We start from the raw sequence: 26,449 nt of genomic DNA on the forward strand, positions 1-26,449 counted from the left end.
TTGTCATACTGCACTTACATGCTCTGATCAATGGGGGGAACTCTAGCAAAGAAATGTATGTGTGTCATGAGATGCCACTACCAGCAATAAGAAGGTCTATTAAGTATGTTTGCATATGTGAAACACCCACAAGGCGGTGAGAGGTCAAGTTCTGGATCTTAAGAGTAAAGAAAGGCAAGAGCAGTGTGTTAGTACTACATGAAATGTTGGATGTTTGTGGTTTGTACTCGTAGTCCATATATTTACTGTGCAAGACTTGGATAGTTACCTTATTTTATTAATGAGCAAATCTGTCCTGGATGTACAGTTTGGGTCATCCCGCATTTACATTGTTTTATTGTATTTTTAGCTTAATCTACCAGCATTTAATCTCATTGCAGATTTAGTTTTTCTCCAAATCTGTTTTGCTAGCTTTTTTCACCCTTACAGACTTGGCAACCGTCAGTCTTTAGAACGACTCCTTTGTGAACTTGAGAAAAAAAAAGAGTGAGTTTGCATTTTTTGCATTTTCTTGTTACACATGTTTTAAAAACATGCAGTTGATTCTTGGTTATTTTAAGGTTACTTTGTGGTTAATAGTAATGTGTAGGAGATGACACAACGATGAATGGACAATACAAACAAGGCAACAAACAGTACTACAGTGTAAAACTACAATGTAAGCCTTGTTATTCTTCCCCAAGAGCATTCCTCCGACTCTGAAAGATGCAAATGCAGCAGTGAATTATAGACTCTGTATGCTCGCTAGTCTCTATGACTGATAAACTGATTTGTTCTATCTTCCCCTTTAAAATGAATCATTAACGCAAATGTGACGACAATTAAAGTGGGTGGACATTGACTGCACTTCAACACTTGACCTGTTTCCACTTCTCCACTTCTGCTGAAAGCAGACAGTTGCTGCTTTCTTTGCCAAGATCTTCAGAGATATGTCAACTCAGGGACAGTCCAGTTCTGTTTCTTAATAATACCACAACTAAAATGTCTTGCAAGCAGCAAAGTCAGCAAGATGAGCCACATGGAGTTGACCTGGACTGCATTCAGTTTTCCTGTTCAGTGTGTTTGGATCTTCTGAAAGAACCCGTCACCATTTATTGTGGACACAGTTATTGTAAAAGCTGCATTGAGCATTGCTGGGATGGAGAGGAGGAGAAGGGTGAATACAGCTGTCCTCAGTGCAGGGAGACATTCAGCCATCGGCCTGTTCTCAGGAGGAACAACATGCTGGCTGAGGTGAGGGGACAGAAATGAACTTAGCACAGACTCTGTAGTTCACAGATAACGTATTAGTCGTATTGTTACATAAGAAATCATCCCCCCTTTTTCCTGTAATTGTGTATATAATTAAACAAGTGGAACTGGTTTTGTACCAGTTTGTACCAACATATTTATTTGAGCTCCAGAGTTGGGCATTTTAACCATTTTTATGTGAACACACTTCCTTATGAAGCCAGCCTCAAAAACATTCTATTTCTCTTTACAGCACATCCTAACAGTTTCTGTCTTTCTGTCTAGGTTGTGAATAAGCTAAAGAGCACAAAGTCAACATGTCCTTCTCTGGTCTATGCCAGCCCAACAGATGTTGCCTGTGACTTTTGCTGTGGGATCAGAATCAAAGCCACCATGTCATGTTTGACCTGCTTGGCATCTTACTGTCCCACTCACCTCGAGCCTCACTACAGTGTTGCTGTGTTGAAGAAGCACGAGCTGGTGGCAGCTACAGTGTCAATACAGGAGAAAATGTGCACGAAGCACAGCAAGTTAAAGGAGCTCTACTGTGAGCAAGATGAGCAGCTTGTTTGCTCTTTGTGCACAGTGGATGAGCACAAGGGCCACGGATGTGTTTCTGCTTCAGCACTCAAGGATAAGGCAAAGGTGGGGGCAAGGAGTCGAGCACATAATGCTACCTTTCAAAGTCCAAATGTTTCTGTGCTCCCAAACGACACGTGGCCATCAGACGTACTCATTAATTACATTACTGATTACTAATATTTAAATGACTCACTGGATGCAACCATGCCTTCTTGCAGAATCAGCTGGCTTTAAATCAAAGGAAAATCCAGGACAAAGTCGAAAAGAAAGAAGAAGCTGAAAGAACTGAGCCAAGCTGAGGAGAGTCTCAAGGTGTGGAAAAGCAATGTTTTCAGATCTGATATGTGCATTCAACTGCTGGGTGAATGAGATAGCTGCTGAAATGAGCTTTAGTGTGTTAACATAGTCTCAGTATTTAGCTCTGATCAAACTTGCAATAAGATTTTTACCCACTTGAGGGCACAAACAAGCACTGCTCTCAGCATTTGTTTTTGATTTGCTCTTTTTACCTTTACTTTGAGAGACGTGCTGTTGATCTGCAAATTCATTAGCATCATCAACAAACATGAATCCTCTCATCTGATGACTTTTAGTTTAGCATTCTGTCTTTAGGTGTGATTTGTGCACCACAGGTGGTTGTTAACTTAGCGTCTTTTAATGCTTAACATATCCTCTACAATTGTCTCGGTCTGTGGGGTTCAAAGATCAAGTCGGGTTGTTGTTTTAACTGAATAAAGACAAACTTTTAAACTAAAAACAGATCTGCGATGTGCCAACAGAGTTCTGCTCTGATTTCCCTGAACGACTGTGACAAGATCTTCGATGAGCTCATCTCTTCCATGCAAAGAAAACAGAGTGAGGTGAAGCAGCTGATTAAAGCCCAAGAAAAAACTGCCACCGCTCAGGTGGAGGACCACCAGTCTCAGTTGAAGGAGGAGATTACAAAGCTGAAGAGAACATACGCTGAACTGGAAAAAGCTTCGGATGCAGATGACCTCATATATCTGATGCAGGTATAGCTGCTTACAACATAGCAAAGGTTTTCCTGTAAAATACCTGATTTCAAAGGCCTAAAAAAAGAGAGAACTGAACACAATTCAATCCAAATGGCCAAAATGAACATTACACCAGATATTCTAGACCTGCATGAGATCGTTTAGATTTATGATGGGTTGCTTAAAAAAATTAACATTTTTGTCTTCTCCTTATATTTCACAGTATCTCTCCACTTCCTGGGATTCTCCAGATGGCTCACCTGGAGCTCCTCCTCAACGCTCCTTTAAAGACATAACCGAGTGTTTGTCTGAGCTCAAAGATAAACTGGAAATGTCACTGAAAGAAACATGGCCCATGATCTCAGCCACAGGTAACAGTTGGAAATGTAAAAAGAAAAAAGAAAGCATTGTGGATGAGTTGCTTCATAGATACCCAGTGATTTTTTTTTAATAACTCCAGTTTGTTTCTTCACAGTTTCATATGTTGACTTCTCACTACCTCCGGCCCCCAGCAGCAGAGAAGAGCTTTTACGTTGTATGAAATTCACTTGAAACATTATAAAATCATATAGTAGTCCGTTACAGTTGAAAATAGTGGTAATATTGATCGTACTTGCTATATTTTTTGCCAGATGTTTATCCCCTCACACTGGATGGGACCTCAAACTATCATTATCTCCACCTGATATGCGAGAATCGCAGGATGAGGCCTTCACCCGGCCAGGCTTCAGCGCATCTGGACAGGTTCACTAAATTTCCCCAGGTGCTGTGCAGAGAGGGTTTGTCCAACCGGTGTTACTGGGAGGTAGAGGGACATGCTCGCATTCTGTCTGTAGCAGTGGCTTATAAAAACATCAGCCGGACATCAGATGAGTCACAGTTTGGCAAAAATGACAAGTCCTGGAGTTTAGATTGCACTGCAGATGGCTTTTTATTCTGTCACAATAATGTAGAAACCAAGGTGCCCGGCTCTGGTCTCTGCAAGATTGGAGTCTTCCTGGATTATAAAGCAGGTACTCTGTGTTTTTATCGTGTCTCTGACCCAATGATTCTAATCCATCAAGTCCAGACTGCATTCATCCAACCTCTTTATCCTGGGGTTGGCATAAATTATGAATGGTATGATACTGGAGTATTTGCACAGCTGGTTAAGTTATGGTAAATCTTTTCGAAGTGATAGAGATGTTAAATATTTTAAGATCCCATCTCTAAAGGATTTTGTCATCCATCGCAAAAGCGTAGCACATGAAGTTGGGAAGTATAAAAATACAAATTCTTCGTTACTATACTTAAGTAGAATATTCAGGTATCTGTACTTGAGTAGTAGAGATACCTGTACTTGAGCTTCAACCTTTTTTAAACAAATATTTCTAGTGTAATTTCTAGTCTTATACTCAGGGATTAAAGCCGGAACGAGTGCAGGTCCTCGTAAATTGTGGCTGTGGTACCTCAGCATATATTTAGTGCTACTGAAAAGCAGCAAATATAATGAAAGTATTTTTTTAAGTGGTAGGTAATTTCAAATGCAACATTTCTATTAGCTCAACAAACGTCGGCAAAACACACACAAACTGTTTTAGCGCAGTGTGTTAACCCTAAAGGTTCAGCTGCTGTATCTCACAGTGTGACAAAGTGGGTTAACAGTTGGAATACTCATTACTTGTCTCATAAGTATTAACTTTTTACACATTAAGCACATTATTCTCCACATGTTAGTGATGGCCATATGGCACAGATTCAAGTGGCTCTGCATATTTTTGGCTGCCAGATGGCACCAGATAGGACTGTGTTGAAAAGCTTCTAGTGTTGAATCATGTTTTGATAAAAGCTTCAGTTTTTTTTTTTTTTTTTTTTTTTGAAAAAATAAATAAACAAATAAATGCCTGTCTAGAGTTTCTGGACTTCAAAGGGGTGATGAGGTCATGTCTGATGTACCCAGGCTAAACCAACACGTGCAGCATTAGGAATGTTTTCTTTTGTTTGTTTTCAGGTAACGAAGTGATTTTTCAAGACTATCTTTAACTTTAACAGAGCCATTTAGCTGTATTTATTCAATTCAATTCAATTTCATTTAAATAGCACCAAATCACAACAAAAGTCGCCTCAAGGTGCTTTATATTGTACAGTAGCTCCTACAATAATAGATACAGAGAAAAACCCAACAATCAAATGGCCCCTATATGAGCAAGCACTTTTGTGACAGTGGGAAGGAAAAACTCCCTTATAAACAACTGAATCAGGTGCTGAGCCTGTGATATACTGAATGAAGGTTCAGACGTCACTCATCATGTGGCTCTCGCCAAACGAACCAAGCCTCGACACAGTGCTTCTGAAGGAGTGTGTTATTTTTTTGGACACATGCGCTTCAACTTCAAATGGACCATCACTGCTGTAAACCCAAAATGTCTGCTGATTCTTCTTATTTACACCCTTCTTTGACACTTGAGCCAGACTACTTCCCACACAAGGAGAGAAAAGAGTGTGAGAGAACTTTACTCAGAGATAGAGAAAGATGTAACAAAAGAAAGGACAGGAAAGGAAGCCGAGAGCTTAGATTTAAACGTAAGGAGTGCTCATTCATGCTTGATAAACTGCAGACTTAAAGATTACATGTCATGTTGTCATTTGTAATCATATACTGGATCTGTATGTGACATGTGTTTAACCCTAAAAGATCGTTGGGTTTCCCCACCTGTGAATCGCACTTTAACCCTGGACTATACTAGTTTTGTGATTAGATGTGGAGGTTTAAATCAGACAACAGAATCTTTTTGTTTCTTTTACTGCTTGGTTCCTACATAACGCTTCACTCTGACCACTTTCATTAGAAGTACAATCCAGATTTAAATAACATTTGTATTCTTGTATACTAAAATTGTTTTGTTTTTATATTAATATAGCACAAGTTTCACATACATGTGCTTAAAAACAAATGGTAAAAATACTTTTAAGGAGCTACTTTTTTTTTACTTGGAGTACATTTCAGAGGCTGTTTTTTTCACTTTCACTTTTACTTAAGTTGACACATGTATCTCTATCTCTAAAGTTTTAACTTTTTAAAGTTAAAGAAAAAATCTGCACATAAGCGGTTTCTGTGGGGACCCCTTTCCCTTCTTGAGACATATCTCTCTCTTTTGATTTTCTTTTTTCTCTTTTGAATTTGATTTAAAACAGGAACTATATTTTCCTCATAATGGTGGCCAGTAATGAACTGTTCATGTTCCACCTTCAATAAAAATCAAATGAGCTCACCTTAGGCACATCTAGGCAACATTGGGGAGGGAGCTGCTGCTGCTTCGCTCTCTCTGACTGTATCTGAAATTAATAGCCATACATCTATTTGGATAGACATAGTGTCACAGCTATCACTGGCTTGCTGTCTTTAACAGCTGCCGATAGCTAAACTATTCTTAATCTGTTAATTGTATTCTGTTCACTTTTCTTTTGAAAAAAAAAAATTATATCTGACTGCTCCCAGTTTGCTTTTTTGTTGGTCATTTTCATATCTATAATTTGCCTGAGAACTTGCCTTGATTGGCAGCTGTAGCCAATCAAAATTACTCTAAGAGTGCATTGATGATTTATCTACAAGGTCACAAAAGAATCTAGAACAACATCTAAAGAATAGCAGGTGTCACATTTCTTACTGAAGGTCAGGGTTAATGATTAAACAACAACAAGGAGATCAAATAACCATCCTCTGTCCTTTTGAACAATACTTTTTAAAAACACTAACTGGAAATGCTCTTGGCTTTTACATAGAAAGTTCCTTCTGATCAAACCAGTACTGGAGGTGACATTTTTGTTATTATTATTATCTTTTTTATTATTATTAATAATAACTGTTATCCTGTGTATATATATATATATATATTCTTGAACCAAAAATACAAACTGGAATTGGATGATTTTTGCACTGTGTGCATTACATAATGAAACAGTGATTCATCTTTTGAGGAACTGCACCCACAAAAAAATCTCCTGGACTGATAGGATGACCTTTGTTCATGAAAATGTATTGCCATGTCAGTGCAATGCAGTGTGCATTTTCCCCCGTTATGGAAAATGTGTCATTCATACGATGGCGTTTTCACAACAAGGACTAACGTTTAGCGTATTTTTAGTCTTTATACAAATAGCATGAAAGTTAGATGTAAACTCAAAGGAAAGGTATCTCTGGCATTGCTTGTGCTCTTGGTTTATGTTAAATTGGGTAAACTGTCTACATGAATTAAGAGATTCTAAATTCCTGTTTCAATTGATTCTCACTTCCTGATTTTTTTTTAACGTAATTTAAATTTTTGACTTTCTTTGCAGTTTCTCTGTAGGGAACACCTACATTTTTAAATATTATAAAGGTCTGTCTCTCTTCAATTGTTAATTGTACAAATTTGTCCTTTAAAAAGATGCTGATGAACCTGAAAAAAAATAATTCTAACAGTCCAGGACATTCTTGTTTGGGTGCAATTCCTGAAAGATGAATCACTGTTTCATAATGAATTTTATAAAGCGAATCTAAGATAAGATAAGATAAAAAAAAATCTGAGGGTGGTCCGAGCAAGCAGGAGGACAGGCAGGTTGCAGACGCGAATGCTGGATCGTAACCACTGAGGGGTGATTGACGGACAGGCGTGGAGCATCCGTCAGCGCAGGGTTAAACGGTCCTCCAGGTAATTGTCCAGAATGGAAAGCAGGTGTGCAGGTGATGGCCCAGCCCGGGGGTGTGGCCACCAGGGCATCACACACACTCCTCAGACACAGGGCCACGGACCATGACAGTTCAATTACATTTTTTTAGCTGAGTCTACATAAAATGCCACAGATGGGATACAGTTTGAGATGCATCAAATAATATGACTCAGCTGGGTCTTAGCTGAAGACTTGGCATATCTTATGGTGTGCAGTTCGTCCTTAAATATAAAAATATGACACAACGCCATTATTTAACACGTGCTGTTTGCTGAAGCTTCACAAGAAATGGTTTAATGGAAGTATGGCAGTCAAGAAGATAAACATAAGGTAAACAGGGAGAAAAAAAAGTTATTCCGAATTACCAACAGTATCCAATACCATCTAGAAATTAAGATTGGCAACAACTTAATTTTTCAACATGTTGTTGATCCCAAACTGAGCACATTAAAAAAATGCATTCCACTACTAAAGCAAAAGCAAATCAATGACTCCCTAAATCGGTTGCTCACAAATTACATGGAAGAACTGGTCACAGCTGTTTCCTGATCCACAGCTTGAAGGGAAAAAAGGTATACAACAAAATTCTAGTGTTTGTCACAGAAGATGGTACTTGTCTCCTGAAGCGAACAATAATTATATGTTAATAAAGAAAGATTAATATACATGAAGATAACAACAAATAAAAGTGAAAATAGTTGCAGTGCAATAGAAACACTTTATGTTACTAAAGTGATTTAATAATAAAGAATAACTTTAAAATTAATCCTAGAAACAATAATGTGATTCTTTGTCGGAGTTGTGTCTCTGTGTTCAGTCTGTGGATTTCCTGTTTTATTTTGAAGGTTCATGTCTTATGTCAGTGTTTCCAGTTTCGCTTCCTGTCTCATTAGGTCTAATTTCTCCCGGCTGTGTTCCCACCTCTTCCTCATTCCCTCATGATCTTGCCTGTGTCTTTATAGTGTGTGTCCTCCATGTTCAGCGTTGCGTCTTACCCTTAATGAGCTGTGTGTTTTGCTTCCGTGGTCCCTCGTTTTCAGGTTTTTCTAATGTTTTATTAGCCTCATGTTTTCAGTTTAGGTTTGTTCTTGTGAGTTTATGTTTGGAGTTTCTGCCACAGCACAATAAAGCTGCCTCTCTTCGTTCACTGTGAGTCCAGTGTTTGGGTTCTCTTCTCCTGTCTGCGCACAGCACACCATGACAGCAGCACTATCAGTCACCGATTTACCTCTTCAGTGCTTGTATCTGAAAGTTGTTTAAGCAGCGCAGGATCATCTTGAGAAATCCCAGTGAAAAATAAGGCTAGACTAGTATTTAAAAGCACCTGCCTTGAAGGTTTTTAGATTTTTCGGACGTTCGTGATGAAACTATTGACATTAGTGTCAAACAATGTTTATTAATTCCAACAAAAGATATATGAACCCCCGATTTTTCCTCTCAAATAAAAGATGGTCAGGATGCAAGGGCAATGGGACATGTTTTTTCTGCTATGTGGAAAATAAAGTGTTAGTAATGTAATGTCAAATGTGCAAATTAAAGTCCTCAAAAAACAATTCAACCTAGGGAAATATTAGACACACGAGCAGCACATAATTCATATTTTGGACTAAGAGGAATCTTTGGTAAGGATTTGTTCAATTCATTTCAATTTTATTTATATAGCACCAAATTACAGCAACAGTCGCTTTATATTGATATCTCATTTTAGATTAGGTCCCGATATACATCTACCTACCTTATTCTTGCTTGTGGTTGTAACAAATAATTTTTGACAAGGGCACAATGACCTTATGAGAATGCTGATTGCACAAGAAATCAAAGCAGGGTCAACTATAGCATTGCACTGCCACAGTGAAGGCCATGCTGCCAAAATTTTGTTTCAATTTTAAAACACTCAGGCAGCTCTTAATCACAAAGTCAGTAGTGTATGCAAGAAAATGTTGTATATTTATGAATTACAGGCAAGGAAAGAATACCAAACTGTTAATAGCTTCAATTTTGATTGAAGCTGGAAACACTGCTAGCTCATGAGGTCCCAACAATTCTGAAAAACTGTAGGGTGATTCAGGTTGGTCAGGTATTACTCATGTTAAACTTAAATAAAATAAAAATAATCATTCATTTATGTTTATATTTCAAATGTTGGTGAGAAACATGACTACATATTTTTGTTTTCTCTTTTATTTCCTACCAATATTATAAATAGATCTTTTGTTTTTGTTAGATGTCACACTTCCTGTAAAGCAAATTGCGTAGATTTCTTTTTCAGAACAGAGGGAGGGGATGTCACATATCCCACCTATTTCATGCAGAGTATAAAAGCTGAGCTATGAGATGAACAAAGGGACATTTTTGACCTGTTGATTCTTTTATCAGGGGAAAACTGTAAGTATTGTTTTTTGCTTGTTCTTTTGGGTTTTTTTTTTTTTTTTTTTTAGATATCTTCATTAGACATTATTACATTATACTTACATGATTTAAACAAAAGTCTTTCTCCAAGATTTCAATTTCATTAAAATATTTTTGTCTGTGCAAAATAAATAAATAAATAAATAAATAAAAATGAATCAGTCTTTCTCATTCATCTTTTCTTCCATAATCTCCAACAGGCATAAGTGAGACTATCAATGGGGCAGCTCAAGTCTAAGATTACAGGGTCAGGCCCAGGTATTCACCAGGCAAATCCTGAAGAAGGACCTCCCAGGTACTCCTCACACCATTTTGATAGCAGTATAAATCCAAACTCCACCATCTCAGGCATGTCAAGGTTTGTTAAACGCTAGATTTTTTTCTTTATTTATTCTCTCACTTGTAAGTCTTACATGATACTATTATATCACACTGATCCTACTTCAACTAGCTAATCTATAATCTGTTAAATATGTAAACATAAACAAAGTAAATTAATAAATAAAAAAAGAAAGAAAATCTAGCAATCACTGAAGGAAATGCAGTTTCAAACAGTTATGGTTTCATTATTTATTAACTTTTTCTTTCTTTTTTTCACTGGAACAAAAAGCGAATCAGGACAGAAGGACATGGAGCTGCGAAAAACTTCTATCTATAACACCATAGACATGGCACCACAGTTAGATTATTATGCAAATACACTGCCCCACCAAGAGATCAAAATCAGACCTTCCCTTGATGTTCTGCGCAAAACATTTGAGGTGAGATTTCCACCTGTGGAAAAAAGATCTCACTGTTGTGTTTTTTTAACTGTGCAACTAGTTTAATCAAAAACTGACATTTTATTATATTTCTATTCAGAAAACTAGCAGATCTATTTTCTAAATTATTTATTATTGTTTTAGGAAGTGGAAGCAGAAAAGGCTGCCGCAGATGATGCCGCCGCAGAGGATGAAAATGAAGAACCCCAAGGTCCTCCAGGGAAACCGCCTACTAGATTTGGCTGGTTTATTGCAGTCTGGGTGAACAAAGCTTTTGTGTATTTAAGTCTACAACATACAAATGGATAGAAGACTAACTAAAAAAAGGAACAATTAAAACAAAACAAAAAAGACATTTATTTTCTTTTCTTTTTATCACAGATGCGCTGCATGCTGAATATCTGGGGTGTCATCCTCTTTCTCCGGCTAACATGGATTACCTCTCAAGCAGGCATTGGTGAGACAACATTCATTCATTGTTCAGCATATTGGGTCCTTTTCATTCCTGCTTTCTGCTGCCAACTCTGGTATATATAACATTGATTTAGGCTGTTAATTCTTGATAGTAGATATACAATCAAACAGAAAATGATAATTTGGGGTTGAATAAAATACTCACCTTGATTAAAATTTGTTCCTTTTCATCCTGCAGAAGGTACTTCATACTATTGGCATGAGAAATGTAAAAAATCAATAAATAAAACAAATTTATATACGTTGAGAGTACTTACCTAGACCATTTTTGTGGATATATGACAAAATAAATACAAAATGTATCATAATAACAGAATTGTATAAGATCTGTAGACAAGAAAATTGATACAGTACATGTAAAACATTCTTATTCAAGCCCTTTAAACAGGACTTTGATATAATAATTAAAGACCTCCATGATCATAATATTATAATACTGAGTCCTAACTTGTTTCTTTTTTTAGTGTTGGGCTTGGTTATCATAGCGCTGGCTGTGTCAGTGACCACAACAACTGCCCTCTCAATCTCTGCCATCGCAACCAATGGGAGAGTGAAATCAGGTGAGCCCATGTGCAATTTAAGAATTCCAAACAAACCGTCTGAAGTAATCTGAAAGTATGAATACTCTGGATTCCTGTTGAAAAATCGCCATTAAGTCTGTAAAAATGGAAATTTTCAGTTGGGTTAAATTTTTAATTTATTTATTTGAATATTGCATCTTAATAACTTTATTATTAACTGTGTATTATGTATATACACTTAGCATTCAAACTAAAAACTCCTAAAATCACAAATTGAATAAATGATTTTAAAATGGAATGACACAAGTATACGTGTGAGAGGACGCCGCTTAATCTTGCCTTTTAAAATCATCCCTTGAATTTCCAGCTTCAAACCCACAATCCTGTCTGACACTCTCTTTATCTCTATAACACTTTTAAGAAATGTTTCCTTTAGGAGTATTCTCACTACATTTATCTTCACATCAACATTATCATAGAACAGCTCCAATGCTCCTGGCGTTGCTTCCCTTCTTCCTGGTCCCCATTCAAACACAATATTTTTAGTATCCCCCATTCCATCATATCAGTGAGCTCTCTTTTTTGGTGAGATTTGCCCTTAACATTCTATTCTAGAATACTTATCCCATTTGAACTACAAATTTAAATGGAAAAGGTTTTATGCCAGATGCCCTTCCTTATACAACCCTCCACATTATCTGGGCTTGGGACTAAAACTAAGCAGATTGATTTGTCGCTTGTTTCCAATTAAGGCAATTCAGTGGACGGTGAATGGTTTTCTTCAAATGCTCTCGTCCAAAGTAGCTCAAGTAAAATAAAATTGGAAACCAGCCAATTCTGGTCTCTAACTAGGAAGTTTTTGCATCTTTGAGAAATAATATATCTGTTGGTCAAGATATTAATCCATTTCAAAAAGTTCAAATTATTGTTCTGCATCAAATAAAGAAAAAGGAAAATCCATTTGTTATTTGGGTGTAATATTTCTTAAATAATGATAAACTTAGATAATTCAAATGTTTGGTTAAATATAATCATTTTAAAATATCACAGTTATGTTGGATATTGAAAATAAGTGCTTTTCCACAGTCAGAATGTGAAAAACAGAAAACTCAAGAAAGAAAGCCTCATCAATGATATATATATTTTTTTTAAAAACCTGAAGAGTAAATATGCGTTTGCTAGAAAGCATAATTTGATGTGATGTAAATTTAGATTTAGTGTTTTCAAGAGTGATGGGCACATCACTAAAAGAGAGGTAAAGTAAAAAAAATAAAAGAGTAAAAAGACAAAACAGAGTCACGGTACATGCCTGTATCATTAGCCAGAGTTTTCTTAGATTAATTTTTCATACTGATGCTCAAAAAATGAAGTCAGCTGATTGATAAATCTAACCCCATTGAGAATATTTGGAAAATACCGAATACTTTATGTAGCTGTTTGATTCTCCCATAATCATAAGAAGATGGTAACAAATAAAAAAATATTTGTGGACATAAAAATGATATTCCATAAGCTTATCAAAGTTATGTTAGAATGAAAGGTGTATCAAAGCTAAAGGCTGTCCAATGACATATTAGAGAGCGTGATTTTTTTTTTCACTTTAACAGCCTTGTTTCTGCTTATTTTTAAATATTTAGGTGGGACATATTTCATGATCTCTCGCACACTCGGTCCTGAACTAGGAGCATCAATTGGGTTGATCTTTTCCCTTGCCAATGCTTTGGCTGTTGCGCTCCATACTGTTGGCTTTTCAGAGGTTGTACGCGATCTGATGAGGGTAAACAAATAATAATATAACTAATAATAATAATAATAATAATAATAAATAGGTAACCACATCTTGTAAAATAATGCATTCTAAATCTTTATACTTTCATATTCCTGTTAATAACTTGTTGATTTTTTTTAGAGCTATGGTACCATAATGGTGGATTCGCTCAATGATGTCCGTATTATTGGTGTGGTCACGGTGACAATTCTTTTGTTCATTACGTTCGGTGGAATGGACTGGGAAGCCAAGGTAAGCAGACCCAAACACATTTCACTTTGTTTGCTGGACATGGGTTACAAATATTGTTGTTTCTTATTAATGTTTACTCTTCATTACACCTGTTTCAATTATCCCTCTATATTCTTTTTTCACTTTCACTCTCGTAGGCTCAGATTTTTTTCTTCATAGTTCTCATGGCTTCCTTCGTTGATTACCTTGTGGGAACACTGATACCTCCCACCCTACTGAAGAAGTCACAGGGCTTCTTTGGATATGACAGTAGGTTTATTCTTCTCACAACAATCTATTTTCCAAAATGTATCTTTGAAAAAATCATTTTGATTAAATTACTTTAGTTATCAGTACTTCTAATAAGTTCTGCCTACCAGTTCTAATGCACTAATCTTCATTCTCTGATGTCAGTTATTCTGGACTGTCACTGACAATATTGAACACGTTATAGGATTGACATGAATTAATTATTGGAAGTAATAGCTGAAAGAGCAAACTTTCAGCTACTTTACAAAATCCTGACGCAACTGAGTGTGCCTTTCATATGCTGGAGAAGAAATCTAAAAGGGCAAACAACTGAAACAAGTACAAGTTGAAGGTGGCTGCAGTTTTCACCAGAGAAGATTCTCAGCAACTGCTATTTTACATAAATTGTAGACTTCGAATACTCCTTGTTTGCAAGGGATCTGCAAAGAAGTACCAAACATGACTGTTTTAACATACGTAATATTACATTTTGTCAAACACTATGGTGTTCTGTTACTTTGAATCAAAGTGTGGAATGTGCAACTGCACTTTAGATCAATTTTCGATTTTACACTGAGGAACATTTGTTGCTCATGTGGGGTTACTCAACGAAAAATATTTATTTGTCCCAAACATCATATGTGTTTACAATAGGGACATGTTTTTAATAATTTAAAGTTTAATACTATTTAAGCTAATATCTCGTATCTTCTACAGGGGATATATTCATAGAAAACCTCACACCAAGCTGGAGAGGTCCTGATGGCAACTTTTTCCGTCAGTTTGCAATTTTCTTTCCTGCATGCACTGGCATCCTGTCTGGAGCCAACATCTCTGGAGACCTCAAAGTATGACAAGCATCAAGAAAGCAAGATGGTTCTTCCACTGAACCCACTAAGGTTTATATGTGAGTGATGACTCTAAAAATATTTTCTTTTGTAGGACCCTTCTACTGCTATCCCCAAAGGCACCCTAATGGCCATATTTTGCACCACTCTCAGCTACGTTGTGATTGTTATCACTTCTGGTAATTACTCAGTTTCCTTTTTTTCTTTGCATTAGACATGGCTGGAATCTAAACTTTAAAGCTTCATTCAGATTCTGTGGTATACAGGCATTTTTTTTCTTGTTGAAACCACCCGTGAGAAAAAGGTCAGACACTATGAAACTGTTTTTTAACTCTGTTCTGAAACTAAAATTGACTGCAGGCGCAAGTACAGTGAGGGATGCCTCTGGAAATATGACTGACCTCATGACTGGAAACAGCACAAGTGGCTGTTTGGGACCAGCATGTAAACTGGGCTGGAACTTCACAACCTGCGTCCAGTCACAGGCTTGTTCACAGGGTTTGGCAAACTACTCGCAGGTACTGGTCAGCTAAGAGATAAATAGCATTTATGTTCATTGAAATTTTAACCAGTTTTTTTTATTTATTTAGGTAAAATAAACATTGTTATTGGTTGTGAAAGGTTGGATCAGGTCTTAAGTTATTTTTTATATTTACACGTAAAATAATCCCATGGATGGTTTTCGATTCTCATCTCACCTTTGGATCTAAAGATCTGAGTTTGAAACATATTGAGATTACCATGCTTTCATGTCTTCTATTATTGTAATGATCTTTTAACAGGTTAACCCAAAAGCATTGAATTGACTATAAATTAAATAAAATGATGTATCGAGGTTCATTAGAAGAATCAATTAAAATGAACATGTTACATTGTTTTTAAGGAATTTGTACTGACTGTCCACTACTTTCAAGATTTAAAATTGATTTACTAAAATTGATTACTTGTTACTTTTTAAATTGTCATTTCCTAGCGCCAGAATATATAGTTCGCCTTCTTTGCCCTTATCAAACAGTGTGCAGCTTTCACATACTTAGAAACTGTATTTTGGCTTCTTTGGTTCTAGAATGAGCTGCATAATGAAATCTAGCTTGCCTTATTAGTATCTACTTTTAAGTTATTCTTATTCTCACTATAAAATTGCCCTTGACTCTTTCATGGTCTTTTTTTGTAATCTTTTTTAATTTCCTTATATGTTGTCTTTTGTTCGTTTAGTGTTTCTTTTCTGGAACTGTCTCTTGTAATGCTGGTTCTATTTAAAAAGTGCTTATTTATTGCTTATTTAAACTGTACTGTTTATTTTTGTGAGCATTTATATTAAATGTGTTGTTTTGAATACATTATTCCAGTTTTTAACAATTTCATTTTGAAACTTTTCTACAGGTAATGGGTCTGATATCTGGTTCATATTACCTCATTGTTGCTGGTGTCTTTGCAGCCACCTTGTCTTCTGCTCTTGGATTTCTTGTTTCTGCCCCTAAAATTTTTCAGGTGAGAACCACCTGAAAAAAAAAGATACATCACAATGACTGAACCATATGTTTTATTTTTTAGACAATAAAATATGGATTGTCTTAACCAAATTTTCAGCTTGTGCAGCATAAAGTATTAATTTTGCAGAGTAGAACAGTGATAGACAAACATCTGACACTAGCTTTCACAGTTCTACTATTTCTGCCATAGTATTTATAAAGATGATCATAGCATTTGAGATGGAACTCAGTTCTTAGCCACATTCATCTTAGCTTTTATTTTGTTTTAATTCAACCTGAATTAATTTAACAGAAAAACTACGGGACACTGCTACCTCATGGGCTCGTGACTTGTCAGTCACATGGGGAAGCACATTGTTTGTTATCACCTTCCTGGAACAGATGGTGACCTTAATGACAAAGAAGCCACATACTTTTTTCCACATACCTTTACACAACTGGTTGCCTTTTTGACACAGATGTCAGAGAACCGATGATTATTAGAAATAAATCAGATTTCCGTCTCTCCAGCATTGCTTCAGCAAGGTTCTGCAAAAAAGAAAAAAAACTTAATTTTTTTGGTGCAAATTCCTATATCCCAACTAGAATAAGCAGCAAAACAATGAAACATGTAATATAGTCATCTGTAAATGTAGTAAAGTTATTATTGTTAAAGAAATGATGTTTGTATTTTATTTCATCCCTCAGTGTCTGTGCAAAGACAATGTATACCCGTATATTTCATTCTTTGGAAAGGGTTATGGCAAAAATAATGAACCACTTCGGGGCTATATACTCACCTACCTCATTGCTGTGGCCATCATTCTAGTTGGTGAGTGTAATTCAGAACTGTCCTCCTACTGTTATTTGAAATATTGTTTCATATATGTGCTGATCGTTTTTTCCCCTTTTGTATTATTACAGCTCAACTAAATATCATTGCACCCTTTATCTCCAACTTCTTCCTGTGTTCCTATTGTCTCATAAACCTAAGCTGCTTTCATGCATCAATTGTCAGCTCCCCTGGTAAGTTATGTACTCAACTATCGCACTGCACTAAGACTTGATAAAAGCTCATGCCTATTCACTAAACAAGAAATTAACTATTTCACCAGGTCAAAAGTGATGTCTAAGATAGGTGATACTTAACAAGCTGATAAGAAATAATGTGAAGATATATTCCTTTGAGCATCACTTCAATATTTTTTGTGCTTATGCTTAGGGAGGGCAAAAAGAGGGGTTTATATTTCAGGTTTTTTTTGCATGCTGTACTGGACACAGTTCTAGAGATCTAAAATCAGAACGTTTGCATTATGCTCAGATCTAACTGTCCTTCTCTTGTCATCTCTTAAAGGATGGAGGCCAGCATTTAAATACTATAACAAATGGACAGCTTTGTATGGAGCAATGGCATCTTTTGCTCTGATGTTTGCGTTTACCTGGTGGGCTGCTCTAGTCACCTGGTTCGTCATCTCCCTCCTGTTTATATACATTACATACTTAAAGAAACCAAGTGAGTCAAAATCAAGCATAGGTTGGAAGTCAATGTTGCTTTAACAAGAAACATGTCTCAGATGGACAAGTGAAATGCACTGTATTACCTTTCATTTATACTGCATCCGTTTGCATAATGTTTTTTATTACATCAACAGATGTAAATTGGGGCTCTTCAATACAGGCAAGTTCATACAACATGGCTTTGTCATTCTCTGTGTCTCTTACTGATGTGAAGGACCATGTCAAGAATTTTAGGTGAGGGATCTTAAACGTTAAAATGCATTTGTCTGTTTTTTATTTCATGTGTTCTGTTTTCAAAGAGTATTTGTGTGATCATTGTTTTATTTAAAAAAAAACAAACTGTCAAAATAAATCCTGCTAACATATGCAGAATGGTGAAAGAAGGACATATCAACAAGTGCTGATCACATATCTCAATTAAACATTAGGATAATTCAAATAGACAGTAACTCCCGGACATTATCTTTGTTCTCTGATGTCCTTTTATTAGACCACAGTGCCTTGTCATGACTGGACCTCCAAAACAGCGCCCTGCACTGGTGGATTTTGTTGGCTGCTTCACTAAGCAAGTAAGCCTTATGATCTGTGGAAACATTATAATGGTGAGTTTCTTTGTTTCATGTTTATTTATAAGTTATAAATGACAACTGATTGACATTTTTGTATCCACTTATTAAAAGTCCTCACAATGGCTTTTTGTTAGAATTTTTTTTTTTTTTTTTTTTTTTTTTTTTTTTAAATTGCACATGCTCAGTTCCTTCTGCTTTTCATGGAAGGTTGAAATTGCCTTTTCCAGGAGCCAGACAAGCAGACCCAGTTTCAGGATTCCACAGATCAGTATGTTAAATGGCTAAACAAGAGGAAAGTTCGCTCGTTTTACACTCAGTTTACAGCTAACACCCTCAGAGATGGAGTTCGATATCTGATGCAGGTAGGTCCTCTATTTGACAAGCAATTGTTGCTCACTACCCAAAAGAAACTAGAAAATGAATAATGGCTTCTTACAAGTTATACTGTATGAGTCTCATAATGTTAGATAATGTTAAACCGTTTTTATCAGCATGTGAGTGGCTCTATTTAGCCTGAAAAATTAAAGGTTTCTCATTGAGTTGCAGAAGACACAAATACCTATGTGGATGTGTCAAGAATGGCATTCTACTTACAAATCAGCTTTTGGTTTGTAATCATGGTGTCAGGGCTCTGTGTGCGGGCAGGTGGAGAGGAGGACCCAAGCGCAGGACTGGAACACAGAATTGTAAATCAAAACCTCAGCTTTATTGCTGACATGAAAACCAAACGTGAAGTGCCATGAATACAGAAACCAAAAAAACCGCACAGGCATAATCTGAGGGTACAACGCGACACTGGGTTGAGGACAACACAGGGCTAATATACACAGGGTGGTAATCAGGGAATGGGTAACAGAAGGGAGACACAGCTGGGGGAGATCAGGGCTAACGAGACGGGGGAGCTAAGCTGCACACACTAACATAAGACAAAGACTTTCACAAAAAGACAGGAAACAAGAAACCACTAAAGATGCAGACACGACACAGAGACAGACTAGACACTGAACAGAAACTGCAATACACATGAGAACCCAAAACCTAAGAACTGATACCTCACCAAGAATAACTGAAACAGATCTATAATGATAATAATAAACAAAGCACCAGAACATCAGAAAACAATCCATAATGCAAAAATAGACCAAAATATAAGAAACTCAAAATGCTGGGTCAACACTGACCCAGAACCGTGACACATGGCATATCATTCCTTTTTTAAACTATAAAATGTTATCAAACATTTCAGTACTATAATACAAGTGAAGCAAAGGGTTGTGTTTAAATGGTCTGTTTAAAAAGAAATGCTATAATTTATATTCTTGTTTAGGGGTGGATTTATGTGTTTTTCCTGCATCTTATTTATGGTGTCATTTTAAAATTCCACTATCTTGAAAATATTGTAAAGTTTTTTGACATTTTCAATATAGATATCCAAGAGTTTAACTCAGTTTAACTTAAAATGTAAAATGCCTGAAATCCCTAAAACTTTTGGCTGTTTCTGACAGCTTCTTCTTATTATTATTATTACTATTATTATTATTATTATTGTTATTTTAATTCAAGGCTTCTGGTCTCGGCAAGCTAAAGCCTAACACGCTGGTCATTGGCTTCAAGTCAAACTGGATGGAAAGTTCTCCTACAAGCATTGATGATTATATCCACACTATATAGTAAGCTTATCATTTTTTTCATATTCTGTGTGTGTGAGCATCATTCTATTGTAAACATCAAAGATTACATCTTTGAATCAATTCTGAAAAAAACGTTATGGTGTTGTTATGGTATTCATTTTGGGAGATGAAGAAAACATGAAGGAAAGCCGTGATGCGTAGGTTTATTCTATTTTAACCTCTGTTTTGGTATTTGAATTGACAATATCTGTATTTTTGAAAAACGTTATTCATAGATAGGTAGGGTGGGGTCACGTTACCATCCACGAAAATTTGGCTTACATACACCGTGGTCTTAAGGGTCAACTTAATGATTTGGTCTAAAATTCATAAAAAGCCTTTTAACGATTCTTTTAAAAGTGTGGTGTGCATTTTTAGCATATCGAAAGTACCATACAATATTATGACACCTTCTACTTAACACTGAAATGAATGCTACACTTTTTTTTTTGTTTTTGCTGTAAAGAGTCCTTAAAAGTATTTCTGTTGCTCACACACTCTCTTTTACTGTTCTTCAGTGATACATTTGATGCCAACTACTGTTTGTGTATCTTGAGGATGATGGATGGGCTGGACATCAATGACCATGCTGATTTTAAAGGTTGGATACATGGCCTAGAATTCTTTTAGGCATCAATTCCCAAACGTATATATGTATAATTTATATATATAATTTATTTTTTAACGTTAGAAAACCAAGGCTTTGAGCCTGATGAAGCCATTGAAAGCAATGACCATCAGCTTCCTGAGAAAAACTCTGGTAAGCACTTCTAATACAAATATACATTATAATTACTGCTTCTTAAGTACGAATATGGAGTAATCTTTATGATAACACATATCTATTGCTTTTTGCAGCTAATGACATTTCTGAAAACAGCAAAAGCGATCAGGTCAAGACTGTGTTTAAGAATGCTGGGGGAACAAAGACTATCGATGTCTATTGGATAGCTGATGATGGAGGTGAAACATGGCACACGGGTTACATGACAATTTATTAATATGTGTGTAACACTTAGTTGAAACACTGAGTTGATATAAAAGTGTGTGGATTGGGTATCTGGTCAGAATTCCGGGCCACCAGTTTGGGATTCTGACCACTTACTTTGGTCATCTAACTATGATGTCTCTTGGACACATTGTGAATGTGAATCAAAGGATGAGTTGGTCTGTGAGCTAATCTGGAAACACCTAGATCAGTCAGTAGCCAAAGACAAGGAGGTCTCAACATTTCAACTTAGACTGGTGGATGGATAGTTGATAGATATAATTTTAGTGCCAATATTGGCTTTAGTCAAAACTGAATCTTCACCTATCATGTTGAATATAAAATAAACCACCGCTATCTTGCTCTTCTCTAGGACTAATTCTACTGGTGCCTTACCTGCTCACCAGGAGAAAATGCTGGCGAAGCTGTAAGATTAGGGTATTCATTTTGGGAGATGAAGAAAACATGATGGAAAGCCGTGATGCGTAGGTTTATTCTATGTTATCCTCTGTTTTGGTATTTGAATTGACAATATTTGTATTTTTGAAAACCCTTATTCATAGATAAATTGAAATTGAAAGGCGTGGAGGTAAACATTCTTCCAGTAAGTTTTTATTTGTGATCTATTTCTTTATTGTTAAATAATGTATTGATTAAATTGATATAATTTTTTCCTTTAGAAAAGTTTAAAACTGTATATTTTAGATGTACAACACACAGTCGGCGATCAAATTTGAAATAGCACCAGGACTGAAAGAGCGTTTCCCTGCATGCTGTTCAGATTGGGGTGAAAATGTTTAGGAATGTTTCAGGTTATATGACATGGTGTTTGATTTTCAGAAACTGAAGTGCTTTAAGGTTGTTTTTGATTTCTTTCAGAATGATGGCCCTGCTGAAGAGATTCCGTATCAATGTTACTGATGTTGTCGTCATGACAGACACTGAGAGGAGTCCTCAACCCAAAAAGTATGAAAATCTTACCATCTTTTTCAAATAAGACAAAATATACACTTTTACAAAACTCTGTGACGCTTTTAACCCCATAAACAGACGAAAGGCATGGAATTTCACCTTAATGTTTCAATTATGAGTCCCATTTTTATTTAGTGAAAAAGATATTTTTAAACATGATGTTGAATTAACTGTAATAGAACACTGGAAGTAAAATTATTTAGAGCATGTTTAATTCTAGCAGGGTGTTTCTTTCCTTGCCAGCAAACTCATTTGTGTCTTTTTGATGCCTTGCAGTATGAATAGGTTTTTGGAGAATGTTGCGCCCTACAGGCTATATGACGAACAGCAGGAAGATGTCTCGGTTCAGGAACTAAAAAAGAAGGAACCATGGAAAATATCTGACAAACAGTTTGAAGCTTTTAGACTTAAGGTCTGTCTCTCTGTACCTCATTTCTGACTAAAGGAGGAGATGACATGCTTATGATTGTCCATCAAATAAATTTTTTAAAAATTTTTTTATTTACAGTCTGAGAGAAAAGTAAGGCTGAATGAAATCATCCGGAGGAATTCACAAAATACCACCCTCGTGCTTGTGTAAGTCGACTGTTTTTATTACCGGTGAAATTCAGAACCTTTTTTGGTGCAAATTTGTTAAAACTGTCTATTATCTATAACATCGTATATGCTGCCATTGTTCTGGTGTATATTTAGACCCAGAATTTAGGCAGTTTTATTATACATGCATACACCATTTAACATTCCCTAGATGGTTTGTATTATACTATAATGTGGTGTATAATATATAATATGAAAATGCAGATCAAAAATAAAAGGGGATAATTGTAATGGATTCAGCAATGCAACCTTCAGGAATTAAATGACTTTACATCTGTTTACCATTATAGTATATGTTTAACATTTTTAAAACATAAATTGCATATTTTAGCTATAAAAACATGATAATAATAAGATCTAATATTTAATAAATATTTTTAAATACACAAGGGACAGTAAAAGTATTAGTGACTCAACACAATGCCTAATAGATATTGGAAATTATATATATATATATGTGTGTGTATATATATATATATATATATATATATATATATATATATATATATATATATATATATATATATATATATATTCATATATTCATATAAATATATATACACACACACACTATTGGTCAAAAGTTGTTTCGTTTTTAACTGTAGTTGCTGATTTGTTTCTATGCTTTCATTTCAGAGTACAATTAAACTGCATAATAAAAAAAACTGTGGTGTTCTAAAACGTTTGACTCGTAGTGTACAGTTACAATTAAAACAAAAAAGAAAAGAAAAAAAAAAAGATAATTTTATGCCAAACCACTTTGTTCTTTAGAATGTAAGATTTCAAATACAAAACAAGAACAGTCTATTTTTTTTTATGGTACTTCATTTATTTTAATGCTAAACCACAAAATACAGTGTGTTTTGAAAAAGAATAAATAAATAAAAATATAGAAGAAGTTTATTTCTGTAGTTGCAGCAAAAAAAAAAATCCCCAAGCAAGGTTATTTTTAAATTTATTTTGCCATTTTGTTATGTTGATTGTAATTCAATAATCTTTTTGGGGTTTTTTTTGTTATAATTGAATTCTTTTAGGAGTCTTCCTGTGCCGCACGGCGACTGCCCCAGTGCTCTGTACATAGCCTGGCTGGATACTCTGACCTGTGGCCTCCACTGCCCTGCAGTGCTTGTACGAGGAAACCAAGAGAATGTCCTCACTTTTTACTGCCAGTAAATCCTATGTTAGTGCAATGAAATCTACAGAAACAATATTTTTGATACTCTAAAATGATGTCCTGACAATAAAGGAGAAAAAAAATCACACAAGACAAATAAGTAAATAAGATAAAGCATAAATGCGTGTAAATGATGTGCAGTTGTTACAAAGATGATTAACAAATCTGATGAAAAATAAAGAATGATCAAAAATGGAAGATAACACCATTGTGGTTATTCACTTTGTGCTGAATAATTTCAAACTGTGTATTCCACAAATAATCACATACAGAGCTTATCCAGTGTATTACACTAATTCAGTGCCACATCACAACAATATATATATATATATATACATATATACATATATATATATTGTTGTGATGTTGTTGTGTTTTTATATATATATATATATATATATATATATATATATATATATATATATATATATAAAAACACCCAGAACGCCCCTGCGGGCGGTTTATCCTTCAAGCTCGGGTCCTCTACCAGAGGCCTGGGAGCTTGAGGGTCCTGCGCAGTATCTTAGCTGTTCCCAGGACTGCACTCTTCTGGACAGAGATCTCCGATGTTGTTCCCGGGATCTGCTGGAGCCACTCGCCTAGCTTGGGAGTCGCCGCACCTAGTGCTCCGATTACCACGGGGACCACCGTTACCTTCACCCTCCACATCCTCTCGAGCTCTTCTCTGGGCCCTTGGTATTTCTCCAGCTTCTCGTGTTCCTTCTTCCTGATATTGCTGTCATTCGGAACCGCTACATCGATCACTACGGCCGTCTTATTCTGTTTGTCTACCACCACTATGTCCGGTTGGTTAGCCACCACCATTTTGTCCGTCTGTATCTGGAAGACGGACAATATATGTAAAAAAAAAAAGAAAAAAAAAAAAGAAGAAAATTATATATATATATATATTAGGGGTGCAACGATACACAAAATTCACGGTTCGGTTCGGTTCAATACTTTGGTGTCACGGTTCGATATTTTTTCGATACAAAAAAATGTTCATGCCTTTTTAATTTGGCATTTATTAAAATTATAAATATATATTTTAACTCAAAAGTACAGTTTTTAAATTTAACCCTAACCCTTGTGCATGTTTTTTATTTTGACAGCGAATACGCACCTGCGGACCACTTATGTGCAGCCCTGGTTATTTAGCTCGTCATATTGCAGCCACAGAAATTCTTTTGTCCATGAAACCATAAAGCTGCACTTTCTTTTTGCCATGTAGTAGTAGTATTTATTTATTGTCATTGTCAAGAACAATGAAATTGCGTTTGGGGCTTCCATACAACCCAAAAAAAGAAGAAAATAATAAATACCCCTTAAAACCCAAGTGTACATATTTAACCCAGTGTGACTCCAATGCAATAAGACAATCCTTAGCAATAATGTTCGTAGAAATTCAGACAAAGACCTGAGAAACATGACAAAATACAACAATGCACCCATTCAATATTATTGTACTGTGAGATATGATATCAGATATGATAGTTATCTATTTAAGAAAGAGGGGGGGGGGGGGCAGGAGGGGGAAGAGAATAAAGATATGATGCACCAATGCAGACCAGTTCATTGCTATTAAGAAGTTGGATATGGTTATTGTCCGTGAGAGGGGGGCAGAGAGTTCAGGAGCCTCACAGCCTGTGGATACAGGCTGTTGGCCAGTCTGGATGTTCTGGCCTGTATAGACCTGTACCTTCTCCCTGAGGGCAGCAGATGGAAAAGGTGGCGCGCAGGGTGATGTTGGTCCCGCAGGATACTGTGCACCCTCCTCAGACAGCGAGTGGGGAAGATATTACTGATCTCTGGCAGACTTGTTCCAATAATTCTGCCAGCTTCTTTCACCACCCGCTGGAGTGCTTGCTGATCGGCCTTGGTGCAGCTGGGGAACCACACTAGAAATCCATACGTCAGAACGCTGCTGATGGCACAGTTGTAGAAGTTCAACATCAGAGATCTGGGAATGTGTGCGCTCCGCAGTCTCCTCAGGTAGTAGAGGCGCTGTTGGGCCTTCCGTGCAACTGAGGTGATATGGTTGCCCCAGGACAGGTCCTCGGTCACAGTTACCCCCAAGAATTTAAAATTGCTCACCCTCTCCACCGCCTCACTGCCAATGAAGAGAGGCAGATGGTTGTTATGACCCCTCTTCCGGAAATCTACAATGATCTCCTTGGTCTTTTTGGTGTTTAAGACCAAGTTATTGTCGTGGCACCATGACTCTAGTTGTTGCACCTCTGTCCTATAGTTTGTCTCATCATTGTTGGATATAAGTCCGAGCACTGTAGTGTCATCTGCAAACTTAACAATGAGATTGGACGCGCAGGAGGAAATACAGTCATGGGTGAAGAGAGTGTATAGCAGAGGGCTCAGAACACACCCCTGAGGGGCACCGGTGTTGACCACAAGGGTGGAGGAGGTGTTCTTACCCACTCTGACACTCTGTCTACGGTGAGTGAGGAAGTCCACAATCCAGTTGCACAGAGAGGAGTTAAGTCCCAGTTGGTGGAGTTTGGGACGGAGTTTGTATGGCCGGATGGTATTAAAAGCCGAGCTGTAGTCTACAAAGAGGAGCCGTGCATAGGTGTTCCTGTGTTCCAAGTGCTTCAGTAATGTGTGCAGCACTGTGGCGATCGCATCCTCGGTTGACCGGTTCTCCCTGTATGCAAACTGGTGCGAGTCCAGGGATGGTGGAAAAGCAGCTCTGATGTGTTTAATGACCAGTCTCTCCA

General features: G+C 36.4%; 1 protein-coding gene and 1 pseudogene across 3 annotated transcripts; both read left to right on the forward strand.

Moving 5' to 3' along the window:
- Positions 1-895: 895 nt before the first annotated feature.
- On the forward strand, positions 896-4,096 carry LOC308391900 (E3 ubiquitin/ISG15 ligase TRIM25-like; annotated as a pseudogene). The gene is made up of 7 exons (XR_013974719.1): positions 896-1,233; positions 1,516-1,875; positions 2,031-2,124; positions 2,592-2,825; positions 3,031-3,178; positions 3,283-3,342; positions 3,440-4,096. The product of XR_013974719.1 is annotated as an E3 ubiquitin/ISG15 ligase TRIM25-like (transcript).
- Positions 4,097-9,855: 5,759 nt separating this feature from the next.
- Positions 9,856-23,933, forward strand: LOC308391803 (solute carrier family 12 member 3-like). 2 transcript variants are annotated; one of them, XM_080874553.1, is made up of 28 exons: positions 9,856-9,881; positions 10,106-10,263; positions 10,516-10,666; positions 10,811-10,927; positions 11,048-11,123; positions 11,605-11,700; positions 13,299-13,438; positions 13,571-13,681; positions 13,819-13,930; positions 14,627-14,757; positions 14,852-14,936; positions 15,118-15,275; positions 16,141-16,248; positions 16,938-17,061; positions 17,154-17,255; positions 17,584-17,742; positions 17,882-17,981; positions 18,238-18,349; positions 18,544-18,678; positions 19,880-19,986; positions 20,505-20,587; positions 20,678-20,746; positions 20,845-20,949; positions 21,348-21,459; positions 21,854-21,940; positions 22,223-22,358; positions 22,455-22,522; positions 23,578-23,933. In XM_080874553.1, the coding sequence occupies exons 2-28, from the start codon at positions 10,124-10,126 to the stop codon at positions 23,714-23,716; spliced, it is 3,063 nt and encodes a 1,020-aa protein (XP_080730679.1). In that variant the 5' UTR covers positions 9,856-9,881; positions 10,106-10,123; the 3' UTR covers positions 23,717-23,933. The 2 variants fall into 2 exon arrangements, with proteins under 2 accessions (XP_080730679.1, XP_080730680.1); XM_080874554.1 differs by having other exon boundaries at positions 9,868-9,881; positions 10,106-10,200.
- The last annotated feature ends 2,516 nt before the right edge of the window (positions 23,934-26,449 follow it).

The sequence above is a fragment of the Rhamphochromis sp. 'chilingali' genome, assembly GCF_963969265.1.
Source record: "Rhamphochromis sp. 'chilingali' genome assembly, chromosome: 1".
NCBI classification, from domain to species: Eukaryota; Metazoa; Chordata; class Actinopteri; order Cichliformes; family Cichlidae; genus Rhamphochromis; species Rhamphochromis sp. 'chilingali'.